The 24745-nt window shown below is 37.6% G+C and overlaps 1 protein-coding gene and 1 pseudogene across 4 annotated transcripts in view; one reads left to right on the forward strand and one right to left on the reverse strand.

Annotated features, from left to right (window-relative positions):
* Positions 1 to 24745, reverse strand: part of Ptprr (protein tyrosine phosphatase receptor type R) — a 198503-nt gene that overhangs the window by 70036 nt on the left and 103722 nt on the right. For 3 of the 4 annotated variants that reach the window (XR_016534601.1, XM_090328250.1, XM_090328251.1), the window contains 2 exons: positions 16697 to 16807; positions 240 to 508 (listed from right to left, as the gene is read on the reverse strand). Coding sequence is in view for 3 of the 4 variants with exons in the window: in XM_090328250.1 (XP_090184376.1) it covers positions 240 to 508; positions 16697 to 16807 (380 nt within the window). In the remaining variant the exon portion in view is untranslated. Of the gene's footprint in view, positions 1 to 239; positions 509 to 16696; positions 16808 to 17089; positions 17175 to 24745 lie in introns of those variants that run through there. The other variant, XM_090328252.1, reaches the window with a different exon arrangement.
* Positions 2972 to 14842, forward strand: LOC150067219 (chromobox protein homolog 3 pseudogene; annotated as a pseudogene).

A 24745-nucleotide genomic window follows, 5' to 3' on the forward strand; every position in this document is an offset into this window, starting at 1 on the left:
AGTCCTAGGGCTTGAACTCAGGGCCTTGGGCATTTTCCTCAAAGCTATCACTCTTCCATTTGAGCCACAGCAACATTTCTGGCTTTTTCTATGTATGTGGTACTGAGGAGTCGAACCCAGGCCTTTGTGCCTGCTAGGTAAGCACTCTACCACTAGCCAAACTCCTGGCCCCTAGTTCTATTCACTTTAGATTATGACTCATTCCTACATACAATAGCATATAGATGTTGAGCTCTTACCTCTCCTGAAGTCCTATGGGCTTCATTTTGAAAGGAGAAGGGCAGACAGAGGAGCAGGTGGTAGCTTTGATCTCAGGAGTGCATCGGCCTTGAGGATCTATGACAACACTGAGAATCTTGGGGGCCTGCTCAGGCTGGACCATGCTGTGGTTTGTTTTTGCCTCAGACTGTGCGGGCTGTAACGCAATGGGGGATAGGTGGATCTCCTGGTTTTTCTCTTTATCTTGTCTCAAGGAAAGCTGAAACCTTTCTTTTAATCTGTAAAGAATCTACAAAAAAAAGTGATATAAAGGGCTCTGGTCAGTTTTTCATTCCTTGGATAACAGTGTGATCTTTTCTATTCTGACTTAGAAGACAACTCAAAATAATGAATAAAAGGATAGCTTTCTAGAAGGATTTTTGGTTTTGTGCTACTGAGATTTCTTTTTTCTTCTCTTAAGAAGACTATGCTTGGTATTTCTAGTTATGACAAATGTTTGTAGACATGAATCTGTGGCTCAATGAGAGATTAAAAAGCAAATTTGGCTAATTATGAAAAAATACCACATAAGAATGTACTGAAAGGGTAGGCAGATAGAAAGACTAGCTATAAAATATGAGCCAAATACTCATTATAGAAGCAGGTCACTACGGCAAAAGAACTTTTATAAACTATTGCTACAAGAATTGTTTTTCTGGGGGGGGAGGGTAATGGGGACCAAGACATGTGGAAGGGTATCAATGTATATGAATTAATGCACCTTCTATCTGGCAAATATCATGTAACCCTTTTATTAAATACAATAAAAAATATTTAAAAAAAGAATTGTTTTTCTAATTGTGAAAGTGGTTCTCAAGTTAATAATGAAAAATTTCAAGTAACTATCAGAACAAGAGTACATAAGATTACTAAGATAACTTATTAATTAAGAGTTATTATAAAATGTTCCAGTGTTTCAGATGTTTTACTAATTATGACATATTACAAAACTATAATATAGTTAAAATTAGTTTTGTAAAAAAATTGCTCTTCCATAAACCATACTTTCTTCACTTGGTAACTACTACATTAAACTTAGAATATCTTTCAAGAAATTTTGGACTGCCAGAACTTCCTATTTCATCCCTTTTGCTTTTTAAGTTTTAATATATACAGGGAAAAGCAACATGATCATTTTCTTCCATTCTCAGAGCTCTTTCTGGACTGGCAACATCAGTTCAGAACAGTAGGATGATAACTTTCGAACTTTAAAAAGAATGAGACTGACTTCATTATGACTCTCGGGGCTATACTGTAAGCTGGGACATAACTTTGTCTTCAGGCTTAATTTCTTACAGGATTTTTCTTCTCTGCTCTGACTTCTCTGCTCTAGTTCCTGTAGAAACTAGATATCCCAAGTGTCATCAAGTATGTTCTGAGAAAGTGACTTCAAAGCTAATCCTCTCAGAAAGGTGACAATCCATTATCAGCAATTATCTGAAGGTGTACAGCTGATAGCAAATGCATTTAAAACACCTTCAGCCAACCTAACTCCTCTGGCTGATTTCTAGAACTCATTAGCTGAGCAAGTGTTAATTTAGGAGCAAGCCTTTCCTGGCCCCTTGCATTCCTAGCACAGCAACACAACATGTTTAATTTGTTGCCAAGTGTCTGTTTTTCTTTCTCTCTCAGAGTTCCTTTAAATTCTAGTCATGTCTATATTTTACATCTACTGGAAAGATAACAAAGGCCAAAGGTGTAGGTATATTATTTTCTTACTAAAGGACGGTAACTAGAAAAAACAATTAAGGGAGAATTCATTTGAAGTTGGGGGGAAAGAAATACTTGCGTATTTCTTCATATGGCATAAAATTCTTTTATTTTCAGGCCAACTTCAGTTAACATTTTTTTCTGGTATTTCTTAACAAAATAAGATTACAGGAAAGGAGTAAGATGAAACCAAAATACAAAAATCCAAAAGGAAAAGATAACAGAGATTAAATTTAAAAAAAAAATCCAAAGAACTAAACACACATGGACAATGTGTACATCTTCTAGACAAAAAAAGGAAAAGAAAAACAAGAAAGAACAGAACAGAATTGGAGAAAGTATCACTCGTGGTTTTTTTTAGAAACCTTAGAGAATGACTGATAGGTAGAGTAAAAGAATTATGAAACGAAGATGAAGTCAGAAAAGATGACAGGAAACTCAGAGGAACCAATATTCATGGTGAAACACACTTGTTTTATGCTATGTATTGTGAAAGTGACAAGGTGTTTTGCCACGAATACAACAGACTGTCCTCTGTTCCTATGGAAGTTAGGAATGTGTGAAAAACACTCTCAGGCTAAAGAATCCCTCAGGCCATGTATGCCAGTAAGGGGAAGTATGAGATGGAAATGGAGTGATTGTCACAGCTTTAAGGAAAAATAGTGTCTATTACAAAAGACACCTAACTTTCACATTAGACAAGTTTGTGTTTACGCATGAAGCCTACTGAAAGAATTTTTCAAATAATTAAATTCTTGAAAACGTATACTGTATATATTTCTTTCTCATTTTTGAAGAATTGTCTCAATTATATACTGCTGTTCATGAGAAAGACAACTAAAATTAAGATACGAAGAACTAGAAATTGAGGTGTAAAAGAGAGCTTTGAATTACTTAATGCAAAATGAAAACTTAACCTTGTCTCAGGTCCAGTATCTCAATGGTAGCAGCAAGAAAGAAGGGTGGAGGGCAGCCATGTTAAAAAATATGCTAAATGGGAGACGCTGCTGCTGCACGATTGCGACCGGGAGCATCTGAGTAATAGCTCATCAAGTTTACAATTAAAAATGGCCTCTAACAAAACTACATTGCAAAAAATGGGAAAGAAACAAAACGGAAAGAGTAAAAAAGTTGAAGAAGCAGAGCCTGAAGAATTTGTTGTGGAAAAAGTACTGGACCGGGGTGTAGTGAATGGGAAGGTAGAATATTTCCTGAAGTGGAAGGGATTTACAGATGCTGATAATACTTGGGAACCTGAAGAAAATTTAGATTGTCCAGAATTAATTGAAGCATTTCTTAATTCTCAAAAAGCTGGTAAAGAAAAGGATGGTACAAAAAGAAAATCTTTATCAGACAGTGAATCTGATGACAGCAAATCAAAGACAAAAAGAGATACTGCTGACAAACCAAGGGGCTTTGCTAGAGGTCTAGATCCTGAACCAATAATTGGTGCCACAGACAGCAGTGGAGAATTGATGTTTCTCATGAAATGGAAAGATTCAGATGAAGCTGACTTGGTGCTGGCAAAAGAGGCAAATATGAAGTGTCCTCAGATTGGAATTGCTTTTTATGAAGAGAGACTAACTTGGCATTCTTGTCCAGAAGACAAGATAATAATTGTTTGCATTGTTTTTTATATATATTTATACATATATATAAAATCTGAGTCTTGGTTTTTGAATTAATGGTGTGAAACAACTACATTCTAATGAAAATCAAGTTTGATATGTTGGTTTTGAAAGTAGTATTGGGGGTTGTTGAGTTTGGTTTTTTTTCCCCCTCAATAGCACTGGTTACTTTGAGCAAATATAATTAAGGCTTTCTGTAGTTGCTTCCTTTAATACCATGGTATATTTCCTCTGTATTCAGGAACAGATTTTTTTTTAATAAGGCAACTTTTTCTGGCAATAACTTAATCAGAACAACTTGTCTTTAACTGCTATGTTGAAGGATCATCCTGAATTTTTTTGTGTGTTTGTGTGTGTGTAAACAAAATACTTACATGGGTAGTTTTTTGTTTCAGAGATTTTGCTTGTTTAGAGGTGTTGGGCATCAGACCCAGAGCCTTGTATATGCAGGCAAATGATGTATCACTGTGTTCCCTGGCTCTTGTTTTATTTTGTTGTTGTGTAAGACAGGGTCACTAGGCAGCTCAGGCTGGCCTTGAACTTACTAGGTAGCAGGCTAGCCTCAACTTTAGGTCCTCCAGCCTCTGCCATAGATAGCAAATGCAATACGTTTGCAAAATGTCTTGAAAGGAAAAGTGTCTTATCAACAGCTTCCCTCACCCAGATGAGACAACTAAGATAAATTTTGATTTCCTTTCATTCAATGTTTGTGTAATGAGCATTCCTTTACAGAGTATTAGAATCTGTATACTAAAAGCTCATAGATCATGAGCTATCTAAGACTCTGCTCATGGAAATGTGAAATCAACTGGTTAGAGATTTCGACTATTTAGGACCTCCTGGCCAAAATGAGTGGACAAAATTTTATAATTGTTGACCTGCGTGCTTTTTCTTTACCCTAACTCATTCCTAACATGTAGGCTCAATTTTTTTCAGTATTGGGTTACTGGTTCCACAAAAGCCAGAAAAACAACTTTGTAGTAATCAGAATGTTACCCAACTGTATATTGTTTACTTTATTGTAAATAATAGTGAACAGTGGTCAATAAATAGTTTTATATTCCTTTTAAAAAATATGCTAAATGACTTTTAGGGATACAGAGGAACCTTGTATTAGGTTGGTCATTAGAGGACTTTCCAGCTCAATACCCTCAGTAAGGTAACTGAGGTGTGGGTGAGCCATTAGCTTGTGTAGTCAGCAATTAGCTGTGACAGAGCCCAGCCTGGGCACAGCTCTGACTTGAGGCCTATTCAGTTTCTTCCTCTAAACATTATTTCAGGTGTTGCTTGTGCCAACAGTGCCCTTAGAGAGAGAGTCTGCAATCATATTTGTGGCAAGTCTGATGATAACCACTGAGTTTCAAAATTATTCATTCTAGGAGTAATCTCTAACAGGTTTAAAACAGGGCCTTCTGTAACCTCCATTCTCTGCTCTTCCTATCCCAAAACTGTGTGCCTATGAAGGATAACTAGAAATACACACTGTACATTGGCCAGAACAGAATCCATATTGTCTTTTATTTTCATCCGCACTCCCTCATAACTTGAGAGTTTCTGTATGATGGAAATCATGGACTGGTAGGGAAACATAAAAATCTTAGATCTTGAAAAGAAAAGGATCTAGACATTTCCATGGCAAATCTTATGATATAAGGAAAAAAGATGTCTTGCACAAAGTGATGAAATTGTATCTCTCCCTTTATCTCCTTCTCTCAGTCCCTCCCTTCCATTTTTCCTCTTTCTTTCTTCTTTTTTTTTTGATTGCTGATTTTAAAATGTTTATTCTTTAAAAATTTTGTTGCTTTTTATACAGCTATACAAAGTTCTTAATGTTTCTTTGGCAATGGAATTTTACAACTATATAAAAAAGTCACCTTTGCCTAAGATACAGTATTTGCTGTGCATACATAGTTGACTGATAAAAGTCATTTTTCCTCTTTCTTTCCTTTCTTTCTCATTCTCCCTTCCTCTCTTCCTGAGACTGAACCAGGACCCTATGCATGCTAAAGAAACATTCTATCACCAAACCACATTCCTAGCCCCTAGAATTATTTTCAAAACTATTCTGTGGATTCTTTAGGCTAACGGATTTAAAAATATTGAAAATGAATGCCTTTATTCTGTGTATAGTAATGAAGATTTGTAGCGTTCTGCTTCTTTTTAGTTCCATGACTTTGCCTATAAAATCTATTCTAGGATAATACCAGTCAAATTACACACACACACACACACACACACACACACACACACACACACATGGTAAGCTTATTATGTGAAACATAATCAGTTATTTTCCTGAATATAAAGATATTCTTTATAAAATATACTCAGTAGTGCTTGATTTGGTAGCACATGTACTAAAATTGGAATGATACAGATTTGTGAAGTATTCTATATTCTATATATATTATAGTCACACAAACACACTCAGTAGGAAAATAGTGAATATATGCTATATTTTAGGCTTATAATATATAAATAGAATATGATATGCATATCAGAATATTTGTTTTCTTGCATTTAGGGGAAATACATTTCCATACTGAGAATAGAAAAATCAAGAATACACTGACTTCCGTTGTTTCCTGACAGGTCACTTTTATGATTATATTAGAGTAAAGCAAAGTCCCTTCTAAAGTCCTTCCCTGCCACTTGCCTCTTTGAGGAGGAACGCATGTTCATATTTCACAGTTAGTAATCTATTTCATCTCTGGGTAGAGGTTAGCTTTCGATTTATTCTCAGCGAAGTCTATATTAAAAACTGATTTCTACACTTTTAATTAGGGAAAGAAAAACATGGGAAATATTCGACGTGAAAGAGAAACGTGAATATGTATAAAACACTAGAGAAAGGATTATCTGAAAAAACGTAGGAAAACATGGAAGAGGTTTCTCTGGCAGTGGGGTGGTTATCCTGGCATTAAGCTACAAGGCAACGGCTCTTGAGTAGCAGGGAACTAGCCCGGAGGGGACATTTGGCACTGCCCAGAGAGCTTGTTGGTTATCAGATTTGTGTGGAAAAGAGAAATGGAGGAATGAATGTGACAGGTGTGCAGATGGCAGAGGACCCCACCAGTGCACAGGCAGCCCCACTGTCTCTTCAGCAGAACCATCAGTCTAAACGAGCAGCATTGACAAGTGCTGGCATAAGGAAACTGCACTAGGCTACCATTGAATGATTTGCAGGAGATTGGAAGTAACATCTAGACTAGAATAGGATCCACGTTTCCTGATTGCCACGCATGGAACCTATTCTATTCAAGAACCTGTTTTCCCCAAATTCACATGTCTTTCTTCTTAACCTCTTTCTCAAAGCTTCTGGAAAATGGGTCCGAGATTTTTCTCTGCACACACTGAGGGCTGGACAATAGTGTATGTCTGGATTCTATGAGAATTTACTTGTTTTTCTCCGTCTTCTACAGCTTGTTTTTGAGCCTTGAGATACTTTAAAATCATCCGGCCTTTTGAAATAAACAACAGAACTGTTGTATGGGAGTTGTAGAAGTCCAACTACAGTAGTAAGAGAAAAAATATAATAGCATTAACAAGAACCTAAAAGAATATAAAACTGGAAAGAAGTTAAGTTCTTTCATAAGCTCATTAGCTTTTATACTTGAGGTGTATATGAGTATGTTTATGTCAGTACTGGGGCTTGAACTTTGGGCCTGGTACTCTTGCTTGTTTTTATTTTTTTGCTTAAAGCTGATGTTCTTCCACTTGAGCCACACCTTCCTTTTAATCATCATTTTACTGGTTAACTAGAGGTAAGACTCTCAAGGACTTTTCTGCCCAATCTGGCTTTGACCATCAACCCTCAGATATCAGTCTCTTGAGTAGCTAGGATTACAGGCGTGAGCCACTGGTGCGGACATCAGTTAAATTTTTAATTAAAAAGAAATTCCCTAATTAAGTAACAGAAAACCTTCTATCTGGATTAAGATATACACTAACTTTAAAAATAATGCCCCCAAGCAACAGTGCATGGTATTTGATAGTTCTGAAAGAGTACATTCAATTTTCTTCTTTAACTTTAATAAACATTAATAATTTTCTACTACATTCCAGAAACATGACATCGTGGGTACAAAGGTAGCACATGACTCCAATCCTGAGAACTCTCAGGCTGCCAGGAGACAAGATGTGTACAAAATCATGTTCAGTACAAGGTGCAAAGTGCAAAACCAGAGGTGTGTCCACAACACACAGGTATGATGTGGCATACATTTATCTGCTCTGCCTGGGTAGAGTGGCTCTGATAAATGCCAGCATTCCCACCTATTCATGGAACCATTTGTGCCTAGAAGTAGATGTTCAGAGATCGAATGGCAGGGTTAAAATTCCCACTTGTTTGTCTTTGTTATGGAATTACTTGGAATCTTGCTAAAGATTTCTAATTCAGATAGACTTGGGTTTTAATTCCCACCCTCTCTCCCATCCCTGCTACACATACTTACTTATTTACCCATTTTTGTTCTGGTCAACTCAATTTATTTATTTATTTTTTGAACCTTTGCTTTCCTTGATATTAGGAATAGTATTTAGTACCACACAGTAAAATTAGTATCTGATTTGTACAAATAAGTGTGTGATATTTGGAAGAAGCTAATTATCAATGTTTTTATTACCCTTGCTCTTATTATTTTATTAGTATGATTAAGAGTCCAGATATGGAATAAAAATGGAAAATTTGTTTGAGATATATTGAGATATACCATTGCTTTGGAAATTGTTCAAAATCAATCATTACAACTAGAAATCATGTGTGAGGGGCGAGGGGGTATTAGTTCTGGGGCTTGAAATCAAGGACTGGGCGCTGGATCTTTTTTTTTTTTTTCTCAAGGCTAGTGCTTTACCACTTAAACCAGAGCTCTATTTCCAGCTTTTGGCTAGTTAATTGGAGGTAAGATTTAAAGACTTTACTGTCCAGGCTGGCTTTGAACTTTGCTCATCAAACCTCAGTCTTCTGTATAGTTAAGGTTGTAGGTGTGAGCCACTGGTGCTGGGTTCCAACTAAGAATCCTGTTCTATATCTCATAGTTCCTAACAATCAGATACAAGGTATTAGAAAAGTGTAGCTGCTGGTATCAAGCTTTGACAGGTATTTATTGGAATGTTCTGTCATTCCTGGTGATCCAGTAGAGGAATTCTGGCCTCAGATACCAGGCTGTGATGAAGAGAAACTAATCTAGATGATTCGTCAGTGGGTCCCATAGTTCACTGCTGTTATTGAGTCAAACTAATTGTTTGTACATAATTTTTATGTTTTTTCTTTTGGTCAGTCCTTGGACTTGAACTCAGTAACTGGGCACTGTCCTTGAGTTTTCTCAAGGGTAGCACTATACCACTTGAGCCACAGCTCCAAATCCTGCTTTTTTTTTTTTTGTCAATTGTAGGACTTGAACTCTGGGCCTGGGTGCTGTCCCTGAGCTCTTCAAGCTCAAGGCTATTACCCTACCCCTTGAGCCACAGGGCCACTTCTGGTTTTCTAGTGGTTAATTGGAGATAAGAGTCTCATGGACTTTAGTACCCGGTCTGGCTTTGAACCATGGTCCTCAGATCTCACCCTCCTGAGTAGCTAGGATTACACACATGAGCCACTACTTGGAGCTTAAGCTTTTCTGTGTATGTGGTTCTGAGGAATGGAGACCAGGGCTTCCTACATGCTAGGTGAGCACTCAACCATTAGGCCACATTCTAGGTCCTTCATTTCTACATTTCTTTTTTTTTCATATATTGTCTATTGTACTTAATAGAAGGGTTACATTATATTCACCAGACAGAAGGTGCATTAATTCACATACATTGATACCCTTTCTCATGTCTCGGTCCAGATTTCCCTCCCCCCACCACCCCTCATCTTGTTTTCCCCTCTTCCCTATCCAATTTCAAATAATCAAATACAACTATATCCAATATATCAGATAACAAAGTGAGATACTGTAACAATATGAGCTAACCAAGGGACAGAAAAAGAGATGAGAGATAGTATAGTACATTAAGGATGCTTTCTGGATACAATCTGGCTTGTAGATATCTCTACCAAAAATCTCATAAATACTTTTATAAAGAAATTTCCAAGTACATTTGGTCTAATTTAGATGATAAATGGTGTTCTTTCTATTCTTTGTTCAAATTTCAGAACTAATTCTTCTTAGTAATAAATTTCCTTCATCCAAAACAGACTGAATGGATTGGAAGTTGCCCACGCAATTTTTTTTTCTTGGAGAATTGTATTTGTCTGTTTGTCGCTCCACCCACACTCCATTCACATTTGAGAAGTGTTAAGTAAGTCACACATTCAAAAATGTCATGCCTGTCCAATTTTATGCCTAGCAGCATTGATTCTTTCTTTTTTTTGTATTTTAAGAAAAGTAAACAATATGCCACATTTCAAAAACTTTGCCAAGTCTTATGTTGTTATCTAGCACATGTAACCACCCTCCATTACAGCAATTTACCTATATACTTTCATAATCAAGTCACAAATTTTTCATTTCTATGGTCTGTAGGAAGTCTGGATACAAATTGAAGCTCTGAATCTTTTCTACATATAACTAATGTCAGAAGGAAAAATCTGAGATACAGTTCTGTTTTGAGGGGGAGGATTAATAAAAGTATGGGAAATCGAATTAATCTGTATATGTTTGAGAATCACAAAATATAAGATAACCCTGTATACTTCAGTATGAAAAGTATACTATATATAACTACTACTGATAGAAAAAATAAGCTTACTTTAAATAAAGGTAATTATCAAAAAACTTTAGAAAATGTGTACTTGTTTGTGATTGTGTTTACTATGTCAAAGGATTGGAGCAAAGGGAAAAAAAGAAAAGAGATTATCAGAAAGTGAAGAATATTAAAATACATTGTCTCTGTGTATCAAGATGGTAGAAGAAAATTCATTGAAAAGTTGAAAATATGTAGTACAGGGAGGTAGACAGAAAGAGTAACATGGGTAAATCTGATATGTAATAGATATGTATGTGAAATAACCATAGCAAAACTTCTTTGAGCAATAAATATATTCCTAAAAATGAATTACAGGAATGTAAAATGGGTTCTTTTTATTTGTGTGGTGGAACATTAGTAGGAGGATAGAAGGTAGGTAAAAGATAGTGAATATGGTCAAACTGTTACACATATATGAAAGTATATATGCATAAAAATAGACCTATATTTTGAGAAGGATGGGAGGAGAGAGCAACGGAGGGAGTAATCTGATCAGGCACACTGTAAGTAAATATGAATCAAAATGAAACTCCACTGTGCAACTGACAGTAAAAAAAAAAAAAGAAAAACAAAGGAAAACATCATTTAAACACAAAGACCAGCTTATTTCAGAGATTCACACTTGACAGGTCCCTAAATGTGAACAGCTATCTCTAGTGGCAATGTATCAAGTAAATTTAGCTTCTTTTTAATCTATTAATTAGCATGTCTTTTCCTGTGAGTACCAGTTTATTACTATTCATTGATGATTTCTGTTACTTTTCTTTCTTCTTTCTTCCTCCTCCTCCCCTCCCTCCTCCTCCTCCTCTCTCCTTCCCCCTCCCCCTCCTTCCCTCTATTTTCCCCCCCCCTTCCTCTTCCCTTCCCTGGCAGTACTAGGGCTATAAACCTAGGAATTTGTGCCCCATAGGCAAGAGCTCCCTGTATCTCTCCAGCCACACCTCCAGCTCCTAAATTACTTTTAAACATGACCTTTTCATATTAAACTTTAAGACAGTGTTTGAAATGAAGTATTCTGAATTGATTCCAAGAACTATTTAGACAAATCAAACCTGTGGTGACTTTCTCTCTGCTCCCCACTCTAAAATGCGTTTCTTTCCTGGCCTAGGAGAGGACCACCACAAAGGGAGTCAAGTCAAATAACAAAAACAGTCATTGTGATTTGTTTCCTCCTTTTTCTGCAAATGAGGACACTGCAAGGTGTCCATCCTTCCTTTCTCTTCACCCCAGCTCTAAGGTACCACCCTTTCCCTCATCAGTCATAGGAATGTAGTCTTTGGAGTGATTCTTCTGCTTCCAAACGCCACTCAGGTCCCTCACCCCTTTCTATCAGCAGGGAATGAGATTGGTCAATGCACACAAGCACCCCAAAGGCTCTGCTTTCCGTTTTTCCCCTTTAGGCCAAGAAGCGAAGCTTGTTTCTCCTCAGCACCATTCCATACACGGTCTTCTCTGCCTTTTTCTGCATTTTCATGTCTCAGATTGTTTTCTTTTCATCACTCACAATTATTTTCTCCTCTGGTAACACTAATTCCCTTTTTTCCCCCTCTTCTTTCTTTTTTCATATATTTTTATTGTAATTAACAGAAGGGTTACATTATAGTCACCAGATAGAAGGTTCATTACTTCACAAACATTGATACCCTTTCTCCTGTCTTGGTCCCCATTTCCCTCCCTCAACCCCTGCCCCTATCTTGTTTTCCCCTCTTCCCTATCCTATTTCAAATAACCAAATATGCATATATACAATGTATCAGATAACAAAGTGAAATACTGTAACAATATGAGATAACCAAGGGACAGCAAAAGAGATGAGAGATATCATAGTACATTAAGGACAGCAATTACTCATTATATGGCTTTTGTTTCTATATCCTGGAGGTCCTTTCATTTAGCATCATACTATATGGCCTTATGTATCTAGGTTATGTTCTATTGTAAATCTCTGCTATGAGAGCCCAAGGTTTCTACTGATTATGACAAATGAGAGAAACCATTGAGCCTATGTTCCTTTGAGTCTGGCTTACTTCACTTAATATGATTTTTTCTAAGTCTTTCCATTTCCTTACAAATGGGGCAATGTCATTCTTTCTGACTGCAGCATAGAATTTTGTTGTGTAAAAATACCACATCTTGTTGATCCACTCATCAACTGAGGGGCATCTGGGTTGGTTCCATATCTTTGCTATGGCAAATAATGCTGCAATGAACATCATTGTGCTAGTGGATTTAGTATGTCCTAGTTTCTGGACGATTGAGTAAATGCCCAGTAGTGGATTTGCTGGGTCATAGGGGAGCTCTATGTTTAGTCTTTTGAGGAACTGCCATACTGCTTTCCATAGTGGCTGAACGAGTTTGCACTCCCACCAACAGAATAGTAGTAATTCCTCCTGGCCACATCCCCTCCAGCATCTGTTGTTATTGGATTTCTTGATCCTGGCCATTCTAGCTGGAGTGTGGTGGAATCTTAGAGTTGTTTTGATTTGCATTTTTTTATGGCCAGAGATGTTGAGCATTTCTTCATGTGTCTATAGGCCATTCTTAATTCTTCTTCAGAGAAGACTCTCTTTAAGTCTTTGGCCCATCTTTTAATGGGATGGTTGTTTCCCCCCCTCCCCCCCCCCGTCTTTTGTTTTTGGTGTGTGTGTGTGTGTGGTGTGTGTGTGTGTGTGTGTGTGTGTGTGTGTGAGTGTGTGTGTGTGTGCTGGTCCTGGGCCATGTCTCCGGACATGAGGACTGTCTCTGAGCGTCTTTTGCCTAAGGCTAGCACTTGATCATTTATGTCACAGGGGCCTCACTTCAAGCTTTCTTGGTCATTTTTGGTGCTCTGAGTCTTATGCACTTTCCTTCCTGCCCTGGATTCAAACCTAGATCCTAACATCTTAGCCTGCTGAGTAGTTAGGATTATTGGTGTTAGCCATAGGCACCCAACCTCTTCTTTAAAATAAAGATGGATATGGGTATTTATTTGCCTCATAAGAAAACTGTGAGGATTAAATTTTTTTTATTTTATTTTTTATTATCAAGGTAATATATAGAGGGGTTGCAGTTATATTCACCAAATGAGGATAAAAATTTAAGGGAAACAGTTCATTGGTTGTAAGGTAAGTTACATATTTTACAACACCAGCAGATTTTTTAAAAATAAAAATGATTTGATGATAGTGCAAGTTGAACTAAGAGCCTTGTGCTTCATGTATAGACATTCTACCACCTGAACAGCCCTTTTTTGCTTAAGTTTATTTTTCAGACATGTCTTGTTCTTTTTACCCTGGCTGGTTTCATACTACACATCTCCTCTTTTTACCTCTCCTGTAGCTGACACTGTTGATATCTGCTGCCTTGCCACTCACAGTTTTATTTATTGAATCTAGGAGACGGTGATTTACACCTGTAACCCTAGCTATGTGGGAGGTTAAGAAAGGGAGGAGTGAGATTCGAGGCCAACCAAAGGCGGATAAGTTCCCAAGACCCCTTTTCTACCTCTAGCTGGGAGCAGGGGTGTATGTTTATTATTTCAACCTACATGAGAAGCTGAGATTGGGAGTATTAAGGTTCTAGCTTAGCCCAGGCATAAAAATCCATGAGACTCTGTCTCTACTGAGGGAAAGCTGGACATAGTGACACATGCCTGTTATCCATCTACAACAGGAAGCCTAAAACAGTCAGATGTTGGCTCAGGGCAGGAAGTGAGACCCCATGCTAAAATCAGTGGTAGTGAAGAAATATACAGGTTTGGAAGCATGGCTCAGCAGTATCACATCAGCATAGCAATCATTCTAACCCACACAACCACAACACAACACATTTTTTTGAGCCTCTTGAGCAATAGCTCTACTTTTGGCTTTTATGGAATCTCCCACTTTCCTTCTCAGACTGGCTTGAAACCAGGATCCTCAGATCTCAGCTTCTTGAGTAGCTAAGCTTATAGGTGTGAGCTGACAGGCTTTAATTTCAGAGCAGCTTTATGTTTACAGAAAAGTTGAGCCAAAAGTTCAGAGTTTCCATATATCCTCCTTTCCGCTGCCTCTCCAAACATTTTCCTCTATTTTTAACATCTCCCCACTGCTGTGGTACACACCTTATAGTTGATGAACTAGTATTGTTAATTTGGTTACTGACTAGAACCTAAGGTGCAGATGAGGCCACTGTTCATGCTATATATTTTACATAGTTTGTGAATCTGTATACATTAAAATAAAGAATACTTTCACTGGCTCCAAATCAACAGTCATTTACCCAATTACCCCTTCAGCCTCTATTTGTACAATTATGCAAGTGTCTCTATGGTTTTGACCTTTCCCAGAATGTCACATAGCTAAAGTCATATTAGCCTTATATAATTATATACAAATATCTAAAATATCTATATGATTATATAGAAGTATCTATTGATTATCATCTAGGTTTCCAAATGAAAGCTTTTATTTGGAAAACGTTTGTTCATTTCTTCCCAGGACCAACGCCAGGCCTTCAGTTCACCCTCTGGTGGCATGTGGCAAATGAATGAATGATGAATGAATGAATGAATGAATGAAAGTGAAAATACATGTTCCAAGCATGCCTTTACTGATTTGCTCTATTAACTTTGGAGCAGATCTATTTATCTTTCTGGCTTTCACATTAGTATTTGTGAAAAATTGGTAAAGAGAGCGTTGTCCCTAGCTCCAAGTAGTTGAAGATGTAGCTACTATAGATCCTTTTACTTGAGGCCATAGAGATGTATGGTTGTGTTAGATAAATGGGCACCAAGTCACAATTGCTATTTGCTCACAGTGAGCGCCTATCTCTGTCCCTTAGCGCTCAAAGCCTGCAGAAGAAGGCTTCTTGACTTCCTCTTTCCAACCTTGCCTTTGTTCTTCTGCATCTTATCCACTTACTACTAGAACATCCTCCATTTCTGCATATTCTAGATATGTGCTGCAGCATTGGGCTATACACTCTCAGCTTCTAGTTTCTAATCTGTAAAGCAAATAACACATTAATTGTGACTGACAAGGTAGAAAGCACTTGAGATTGCCCCCGTGGAGGGAAAAGAGTCACATAATTTGAAGGAAACTAACCACAACAAGAAAGCACATCCTTTAAAACACTGAGAAATACTCACAGGTTTCTGCCACGGTTTCTTTAACACCTTATTTGTTTTCTTAATTACCATCACTTTAGATATATGAATCTACTCTTTTACTCAAATTTAAAGTTATTCTTTTGTGTATGAGATCATGATTTTTTGAAGGCTTCATGTGTGACCCAGAGATGACACATTTGAATTCATAATGGTGGATGGTGTCAGGAACTTCTAGTTATTTTCTATGTTGGGCGCTCTAGGAAATACACATATCTTCATCCAGTGAGAGGTCTTATTGATCTTATAATCTCCCAACTTTTGATCTACTCAGCCTCTGTCTTTCCAAACTGAGCCTGAATCTTTCTCAATAAACTCTCTCCCCATAGGGGACTACACAGGAATAAAATCAAATAAGATACTTAGGAATACTAAGAGAGTGTGGGGAGCATAGTGTCTTGGGGAAATATTTAAAGACTTAAAAATACGTACTTTTAAAAATGTACAAAATTAAAAAGAATGTAACACACAGGGAAAAACAACATTAAAACCCATTTGTAATCTGCCAGTATGATGTAACATCACAAACTTTTTTTTTAAAGAGTTAAAAACACTAAAATATGTCTCATTCTACTTGAGAGCTATTTTACTCATTCAATACCAAAAAAATCTGTTTAGTTTTAGTGGATTAGGTTTTTTTTAATATAAGTATCATGTCTATACTGTGACTTATAGAAGGATTAATGTGTGTACTTTCATAGTTATAAATTATTCATGCAGCTAAAAGTTAGGAAGTAGTGGGTGGTTTAGTCTTTAAGGCTAGAACCACCTCCTTCTTTATGCTTGATATTTCATAAAAGTCCAAGGCCCTTTAAAAGTACAGAAATCAGCCCTTCCTTTGGGAGAAAGCTCACCCTAAAGACATATTTCCTTTTCTACAAAAAATTTCCTGAGTTCCATAAAGATGATATGAAAGGAGAAATAAAGCAAGCCCAGAGTATGCCCCGGAGGCTGGTCTTCCATGACCTCAGTCAATCACAGTCTAAAGCTTCCTGCTGGGGTTGATCAAGTCACTGAAACTTTCAGGCAATTACAGCCTCATTACCCAGCTCTCACGCACACCTCCACAGGCTTCCCTGTAGCAATCACCACACTATGCTGAAATCTCTCACCTAACAGGACTCTAATCTTATTTTTGCTTCCAATCTCTCCCCCACCCCCTCCCAATTTGGTCTAACGGCATCATAGTAATATTCAATAGCAGGTTCAGCAAAGAATAAAATAGACAAAGAAGCAAACTTACCATCAAACACGTTACTATAATAACAAAGATGCTGACAAAAATGACAACAGCATAGAATCCTTCTTTGCTCCAGATTTTGTCCGCTTCATGCTGCCCTTGTAAAACATTTTTCTTGAAAAGCAAAACAGAAAGTCCGACGTTAAGTGACAGCTTGAGAAAATAAGCTTTGTTCTTATCAGACACTACACATATTTTGAGCTTTATTCCAGCCTGTGTATTGGAACACACTCCTACACCTTCTCCCCGCAGCCAGAGCTGTTTCTCAAACTGATCTAGAGAAGCAGACAGTTTTCCTCTGAAACAAGAGATTACTTAGTCTTTGGTGCCGGAGCAGGCATGCCCTACAGACATACTCAGGTCCTCATGTCCCCCACTGTCGGTCTTGGAAACTACCTGGCTCATAGGTGAGAGAGTTCTGTCCTGTTCTGTTCTGTGGGGAGGAAATGTTTCTGAAGCTCTCTTTTCTCTGAGTCCCCTCCCACACCATCAACACGCTGGCTTCTGAGCCGTGATGCTGCTCTGTACCTTTAAACAGCAGCCTGACAGGTGCAAACAAAAGCACATGATGCATTCATAAACACAGGCACAATGTCAGGATTGGTTCTTTCTTTTTCCCTCTGATGGTAGCACACTGGAGTTTTCTCCCCTTAAATGGAATTTACTTTGTCAAAACCCAGCCAAACCAGCATCCCACGTATAGATTGTTAGGCTAGTGTATTGGGAAACACCAAAAAGTTCAAAATTATCTAGTAATATAAGTCAAAAGAAACAGGTGGGGTTTTTTTTTGTTTTTGTTTTTTCTATTTTTGCTCACTTTGGGGGAGGGGGAAATGGAGGAAAAAGTAAGAACAAAAGGTGAATATTTCTTAGTTTCATTTTACCTGTTCTTTAAAAAGGGGGGACACTGACTAAAGTCAAATCCTAGAATGAAAATGTTTTATAACTGAATGATGTTATAGATTATGATTAAAGAAACTGAATTGAAGCCAAGTGATTCATGATTATGGGAAATACACAGAGACTAAGTCAGGTTAAATGCTTGCATTTATTTAATTTTTTTGGGGGGGGGAGGAGCAAGTGTTGGTGATTCATACCTCTAATCCTTGCTGCGGAGTAAGCTCAGATCTGAGGATTGATGTTCAAAGCCTAGGAGACTCTTACCAGCCAAAAATTATAAGTGAAGCCTTGGCTCAAATGGCAGAAGGCCATCCTTGAGTAAAAAAGCTAAGGGAAAGTAGCCAAGCCCTGAGTTCAAGAACCAGTACCAGCACACAAAAAATTTTCATTTTGTGGAGCCCTGCCTTCTCTTGGTTGTGTAGTGAGGAACCGTGCACCCTTCCATGTTGTGACTTAAACTATCTTCCAAGTCTTGGGGTTTGGAAATCAATTTATATCATTGCTTTTGAAATTAGAAAATATCCTTTATAGTTTCAAGTTTGGCATACCTATTTGCCTGGAAAAATATTCCATGGAATTTTTTTTTTTTTTGTGGGTCATGAAGCTTGAACTCTGGGCCTACGTGCTGTCCCTGAGCTCTTCAGCTCAAGCCTATCGCCTTACCCTTGAGTTAAGCCCCACTTCCCATTTTCTAGAGGTTAATTGGAGGTAAGAGTCTCAGGTCCTTTTGTGCCCAAGCTGGCTTTGAACTTTGATCTTCAAATCTCAGCCTCCTGAGGAGCTAGGATTATAGGTGTGAGCCACTGCGCCAGCCTCCGTGGAAATTTTTATATCAGAACTCAGTAACACCCTGGTAGAGAAATGACCAAGCAGAACACAGAGATCTTTGAGGTTAATTGTGATTTTCAAAATGATTTGGAGGGAGATTTTTTTTTTGCTGAAAAGAACCAACTTTCTCCAGGCGCCAGTGGCTCATGCCTGCAATCCTAGCTACTCAGGAGGCTGAGATCTGAGGACTGCAGCTCAAAGCCAGTTGGGGCACTAAAGTCTTCTGGACTCTTATCTCTCCAGTTAACCACTAAAAAACCAGAAGTGGTGCTGTGGCTCAAATGGTAGTGTGCTAGCCTTGAGCTGAAGTGCTCAGGGATAGCACCCAAGCCCCACAACCACCACCATCCCTTCCTTCCTTCCTTCCTTCCTTCCTTCCTTCCTTCCTTCCTTCCTTCCTTCCTTCCTTCCTTCCTTCCTTTCTTTTTTCTCTTTCTTTGCCGGTCCTGGGGCTTATACTCAGGGCCTGAGCACTGTCCTTGGACTTTCTCAAGGCTAGCGCTCTGCCACTTGAGCCACAGTACCACTTTCGGCTTTTTTCTATGTATGTGGTACAAAGGAATTGAACCCAAGTCTTCATGCATGCTAGGCAAGCACTCTATCACTAGGCCAAACTCCCGGCCCTGCAAAATTTCTATTTTCTTTGCTTGAAAACAAATGATGTATTCACACTTTCTAGACATATGCACAGGAGAAAGTAAAAATTGTTTTACAGGTATATAAATAGTAGATTAAAGAAGGATCTGGTAATATTTGATGATAAAATGATTTACCAACCAAGTATGCCACTGCAAATGTTGTGTGTAAGTGACAGTTTTGTTTTGACTCTGCTTATCAGCTAGATCATGTTTTTGTTCTTATGTCTCCATAAATATAACTGTTAATGGAAAACTCTAGTAGGAATCAAATGGGAACTTAATGACATCCATTGTTTACTATAAAATAAAACAATTTAAACCCTAAAATGGTCACATTTGTTATCAGGAAGTGCATTTTAACTAGTAAATTTGAGGCAGAAGGGATGGTTACATGTGTGGAAATAAAGGTTGTGTACCTGGTTTGGTTCATTTTTCTTTTCTTTCTGCTATAATTCTATAACTCATAGAAAATCTGTTTTGTTTCTGCAATGGTGATGGCAGAATTATGCTCCACCCTCCCCTCCCCCACCTCCAGTTAGAAAGACACGTGTTTTGAAGTAGAACTTAGTCACTGCATTTTCTTGGTAACTAGATTTCTTTTCTGAGTCATGTTATTGCTGCTGAGTGCTGCTATATTTGTCAGAGATCTAAAAAACTTGATAAGGACAGGGTAATAAATGAAAAAGTTTGTGGTTGAGATCCCACACAAAAGATTATAATTCACAGTAATCACAAATCTAACCTTTGCCTAGGGTTTACCCAATGCCTTTTATATTTTGTGAGGGGAATAAGAGTTCAATAATTCAAAAAAAAAAGAGCTCAATAATTCACAGACTCTGGGCCCTGGTAAAGTTAATGCCAGCATATTATCTTCATGTCTTGTTTCATAGCTATATTGCTTTTACTTTTAGTTTAGTTTGAGTGAGCAAAACTGAGTTTTACTTTAATACTAAAGTTTGTTTTATTCGTATTATGTAACAATGGCTTCTATATATTTAACAAACTGATATTCTGTGGTTTCTTTCTTTCTTTCCTTCCTTTTTTCTCTTTTTCTTTTCCAGTTTACAAGGGTTAGGAAAGATGACACAGGGTTATAGAGACATCTCTCATTGGGAGAGATGAAGCACCAAGAATGAAATATTATGAATTATCCAGTTAATTTGTTTGACTGAGACAAATGAATGAAATGTATCCTATAATAATATGGTTTTGTTGGATGAGTGTCAAACTTGTACTGCATTATACCCAAAGTGAACACTTGGTTTGGATGATCCAATTTATTTTAACATTGATTGTGATTGTATATTTCCATAGCATTGTAAAGCTAAGATTGTGTGTGTGTGTGTGTGTGTGTGTGTGTGTGTGTGTGTGTGAATTTAGGGCCTGAATATAGTCTTTTTTATTTTTTACTTTATTTATTTATTTATTTATTTTTGCTCAAAGCTAGTGTTCACTACTCTACCAATTGAGCCACATTTCTGCTTCTAGATTTTTGCTGATTGATTGGCGATAGGAGTCTCACAGACTTTCTTTCCCAGGCTCACTTCAAACCTTGAATCTCAGATTTCAGCCTCCTGGAGGCCTGGGATTAAGTTATAAACCATGGACATCTGGTAACAATCTATACTTCTTTAGACTGGATTGCAATTGAATATCAAAAATGTTTTTAGTGCTTTCTTACTATTAATGTTGTATTAACACAATTGAAATGGTTTTTGCTTCTCTGGTAAGGGACTTATTAGGCAAGAGGATGTATAGTTTTATCTTTATGAGTATCTTATAATAAGATAGCATTTGATCGCCTACAATGTTCTAGATATCACATAAAATATATGAATGATATAATATCAATTCTCTCAAGAAACTCAGACTGGAAACAACAACAAAAACTCCAGAAGTAACTCTGTTTGGTTTTTGCTTCTTAAGAGTCATTTCTAATTTAAATATCAAGCATATAAAGAAATAGTCAAAACTATAACTAAATCTAAGTATAGAAATAGGACATTTTGAGACACCATTCATGATATTCTTTAATCCATGTAAAGAATAAAAAACTAAATGAGCAAAGCACGTGGCCCATCAGTGGCCATGTTACTATAGTAAAGCTCTACTTGGGGATCAAAACGTGAACCAGGCCAGATGCTGTTGGTTCATGTTTGTAATCCTAGCTACTCAGGAGGTTGAGAGGTGATGATCATAGTTTGGAGCAGCATGGGTATAAAAGTCTGTGAGACTCTTATCTCCAATTAACCACACAAAAACTTCAAGTAGAGCTGTGACTCAAATAGTAGAGTGCCATTCTTGAGTGACAAAACTCCAGAACAGCAACTATGCCCCAAGTAAGTTCCAGCTCCAGGACTGGCATCAAAAATAAAAAAATGAAGCAATGGGCTGGGGCCTAAGTGGTTATAAAATATTAATGAGAGAAGAGAAAGATGTGAAGAAATGCATGGAATAGCATGAGTGGCTTTAAACAACAGTCACACATGTGTTGGTGATTGCTCCTGTCGGGGAATGTCCAAGGCAGCTGCCCACCAGAATTCCTACCCTGTGGGAACACCTGGTGCCTCAGCTCTCTGCTGCTTCTGCCCTGACATACTCCTTTGGGTCGGTCCAAAGTTTCAAACAATGAAGTGTTCCTCATAGCCAAGCCATACACACATGCTCACCACTCAAGATGTACTTCATGCCCTATTTCTAGATGTTTTAAAGATGTATTTCTAGATATTCTTTAGATTGCAGCCACTTTATTTATTTATTTTTATTATCAGGATAATGTATAAAGGGGTTACAGTTACATTTGTCAGGTAATGGGTGCATTACTTCTCACATGTTTTTGTCCCCATTTCCTTCTCAATCGCCTTGTTTCCCCCCTCCTTCCCTTTCCTATTTCAAATAAACAAATAAATGTACATACAATATACCAGGCAACAAAGTCAGATACAATATGAGATTAACCATAAGGGCAAAAAAAGAGAAGAGAAATAACATAGTACCTTAAGAACACAATCACACAAGACAAAGCTCTTGTTTCCATATTCTAGAGTTCCTTTCATTTAGTCTTATCCTATATGACCTTATGTGCAGCCACTTTATGAAGAAATATATTGTGCTTGCCTGATATGCTTTCATTATTCAAGTACTAGACAGGCTTTATGGTCAACTGTTGCTCTAATGGTCAAGGTAAGCCTTCTCCTCCACCCATTTTTCACTGGAAAAATTCCCCAATACTTGATTTGAACTGGTTCATTTTATATAGTGATCTTCATAAGTCTGGTGACTTAATAAACTGCTCAATTCCTCAAAGCTTTCAAAAGAACATTAAAATTAGGATAAAGCAATGGGGGAGGAATGTGTATAATATTCTCTAAAAGCTTACAGGAAGCAGAATAAACCATTTGAATAATCGTTTTACATTTTTAAGAGGAATTATCCTAGGCAAGATGAAGATCAGCTGGATGCACAGGGTCTGGGCAGTGGGGAGAGAATGGGATCTGGTTCGTCATACAAAGTAAGGCACTTCAGATGCAGATTGAGCTGGGGAAGGGTCAGGGTGATTAAACTCATGTCCACCTCTACCCTGGCCTCTGAAAGCACAGGTGGCCTTTTCAAACCTTACGGCCAGGGTGAAAACTTTATCCTAGCCTTGTATACTACCTTAGTTTTTTTTTTCTTTTCATATATTTTTTATTGTAATTAATAGAAGGGTTACATTATATTCGCCAGATAGAAGGTGCATTAATTCACGTACATTGATACCCTTTCTCTTGTCTTGGTCCCCATTTCCCTCCCCCCAACCCCGACCCCCTATCTTGTTTTCCCCACTTCCCTATCCAATTTCAAATAACCAAATACGCATATATACAATGTATCAGATAACAAAGTGAGATACTATAAAAATATGAGATAACCAAGGGACAGCAAAAGAGATGAGAGATAACATAGTACATTAAGGACAACAATCACTCGTTATATGGCTTTTGTTTCTATATCCTAGAGGTCCTTTCGTTGAGCGTCATACTATATGGCCTTATGTATCTAGGCTTTGCTCTACTGCAAATCTCTGCTATGAGAGCCCAAGGTTTCTACTGATTATGACAAATGAGGAAAACCATTGAACTTATCTATTTTCCTTTGAGTCTGGCTTACTTCACTTAATATGATTTTTTTCAAAGTCTTTCCATTTCCTAACAAATGGGGCAATGTCATTCTTTCTGACAGCAGCATAGAATTCCATTGTGTCCAAATACCACATCGTGTTGATCCACTTATCAACTGAGGGACATCTGGGTTGGTTCCATATCTTTGCTATGGTAAATAGTGCTGCAATGAACATCGTTGTGCTAGTAGATTTAGTCTGTCCTTGTTTCTGGACAATTGGGTAAATGCCTAGTAGTGGAATTTCTGGGTCATAGGGGAGCTCTATGCTCTTCTAGGCATTTACCTTAGTTTTATTTACTCTGCAAAAGCAGATATTCTTTGAGAACAAGAACTATATCATCTATTTGCTTATTCATTTTTTACTTGTTTTTCTGACTTTGGATACTACCTTGTATAGAGTGGGTTTTTTTTTGAGGGGGAGCATAGTTTTCTATTTATTGCCTATTCATGACAAGCACTAAATGAAGACACAGATGGGACAATATGTCTGTCATGTTAGCACAGAGCTAGGCCAGCAAACCAACACAAGAAACATGCATTGGAAACTACATCATTGAAGGCACCCAGATAGGCTCTGAACAGCTGACTGATGTTGAAAGCTGCATAGAAGGTCCAACAACTGCCAAATGTGGGGCAGAGAAAGACAGTGGTAGTGGACATGACATCTAGTAAATTCAGAGGAGAGCACTGTTCAACAATGATAAAGCCCAGAACATGAAAGACAACAGGTCATCACTAAGAAATCTAGACTTGATTCTATAGTACTTTTGGAGCCAAAGAAGAATCATGAAATTTGGAGAGCAAGCCAGATTTACTTTCAACAATCCTAGTCTGGTGGGAAGACATACACATTGTGTGTGTGTGTGTGTGTGTGTGTGTGTGTGTGTGTGTGTGGTGGGGGGGGCTGTTGTGACAGTCATGGTTGAGTGTCTTTCCTGGCTTTGGTGTGTACATCTGCAAATGCAGCCAGCCAAGGAGGGAAAATTTCAGGGAAAAAGAATCTCACCTGTTCTTAATGCCACAGAAGTGTATTTTTTCCTCCTCATGATCCCTAACAATAGAGCATAAATCTATTTACATAGTATTTGCATTGCATGAGAGAATTACAATCTTGAATGAGGAGAAGTAAATGGGGGTGTTGGGGGGGTCATATGTAGGCATAACATCATTTCATATATGGTTTTTGGATATTCTGGGATTGTTCACTATGGGAAGGAGAGTGTCCTGGAACCAGTCTTTTTTTCATATACTTTTTATTGTAATTAATAGAAGGGTTACATTATATTCACCAGATAGAAGGTACATTATTTCACAAATATTGATACCCTTTTTCATGACATGGTCCCCATTTCCCTCCCCTCCCCCCGCTTATTTTGATTTCCCCCCTTTCCTATCCTATTTCAAATACCCAATCAAGCGTATATAAAATATATCAGATAACAAGGTGAAATATTGTAACAATATGAGATAACCAAAGGACAGCAAAAGAGATGAGAGATAACACAGTACATTAAAGACAACAATC

Source organism: Megascapheus bottae, chromosome 2 (assembly GCF_031878675.1).
Source record: "Megascapheus bottae isolate mThoBot1 chromosome 2, mThoBot2.hap1, whole genome shotgun sequence".
Taxonomy (NCBI): domain Eukaryota; kingdom Metazoa; phylum Chordata; class Mammalia; order Rodentia; family Geomyidae; genus Megascapheus; species Megascapheus bottae.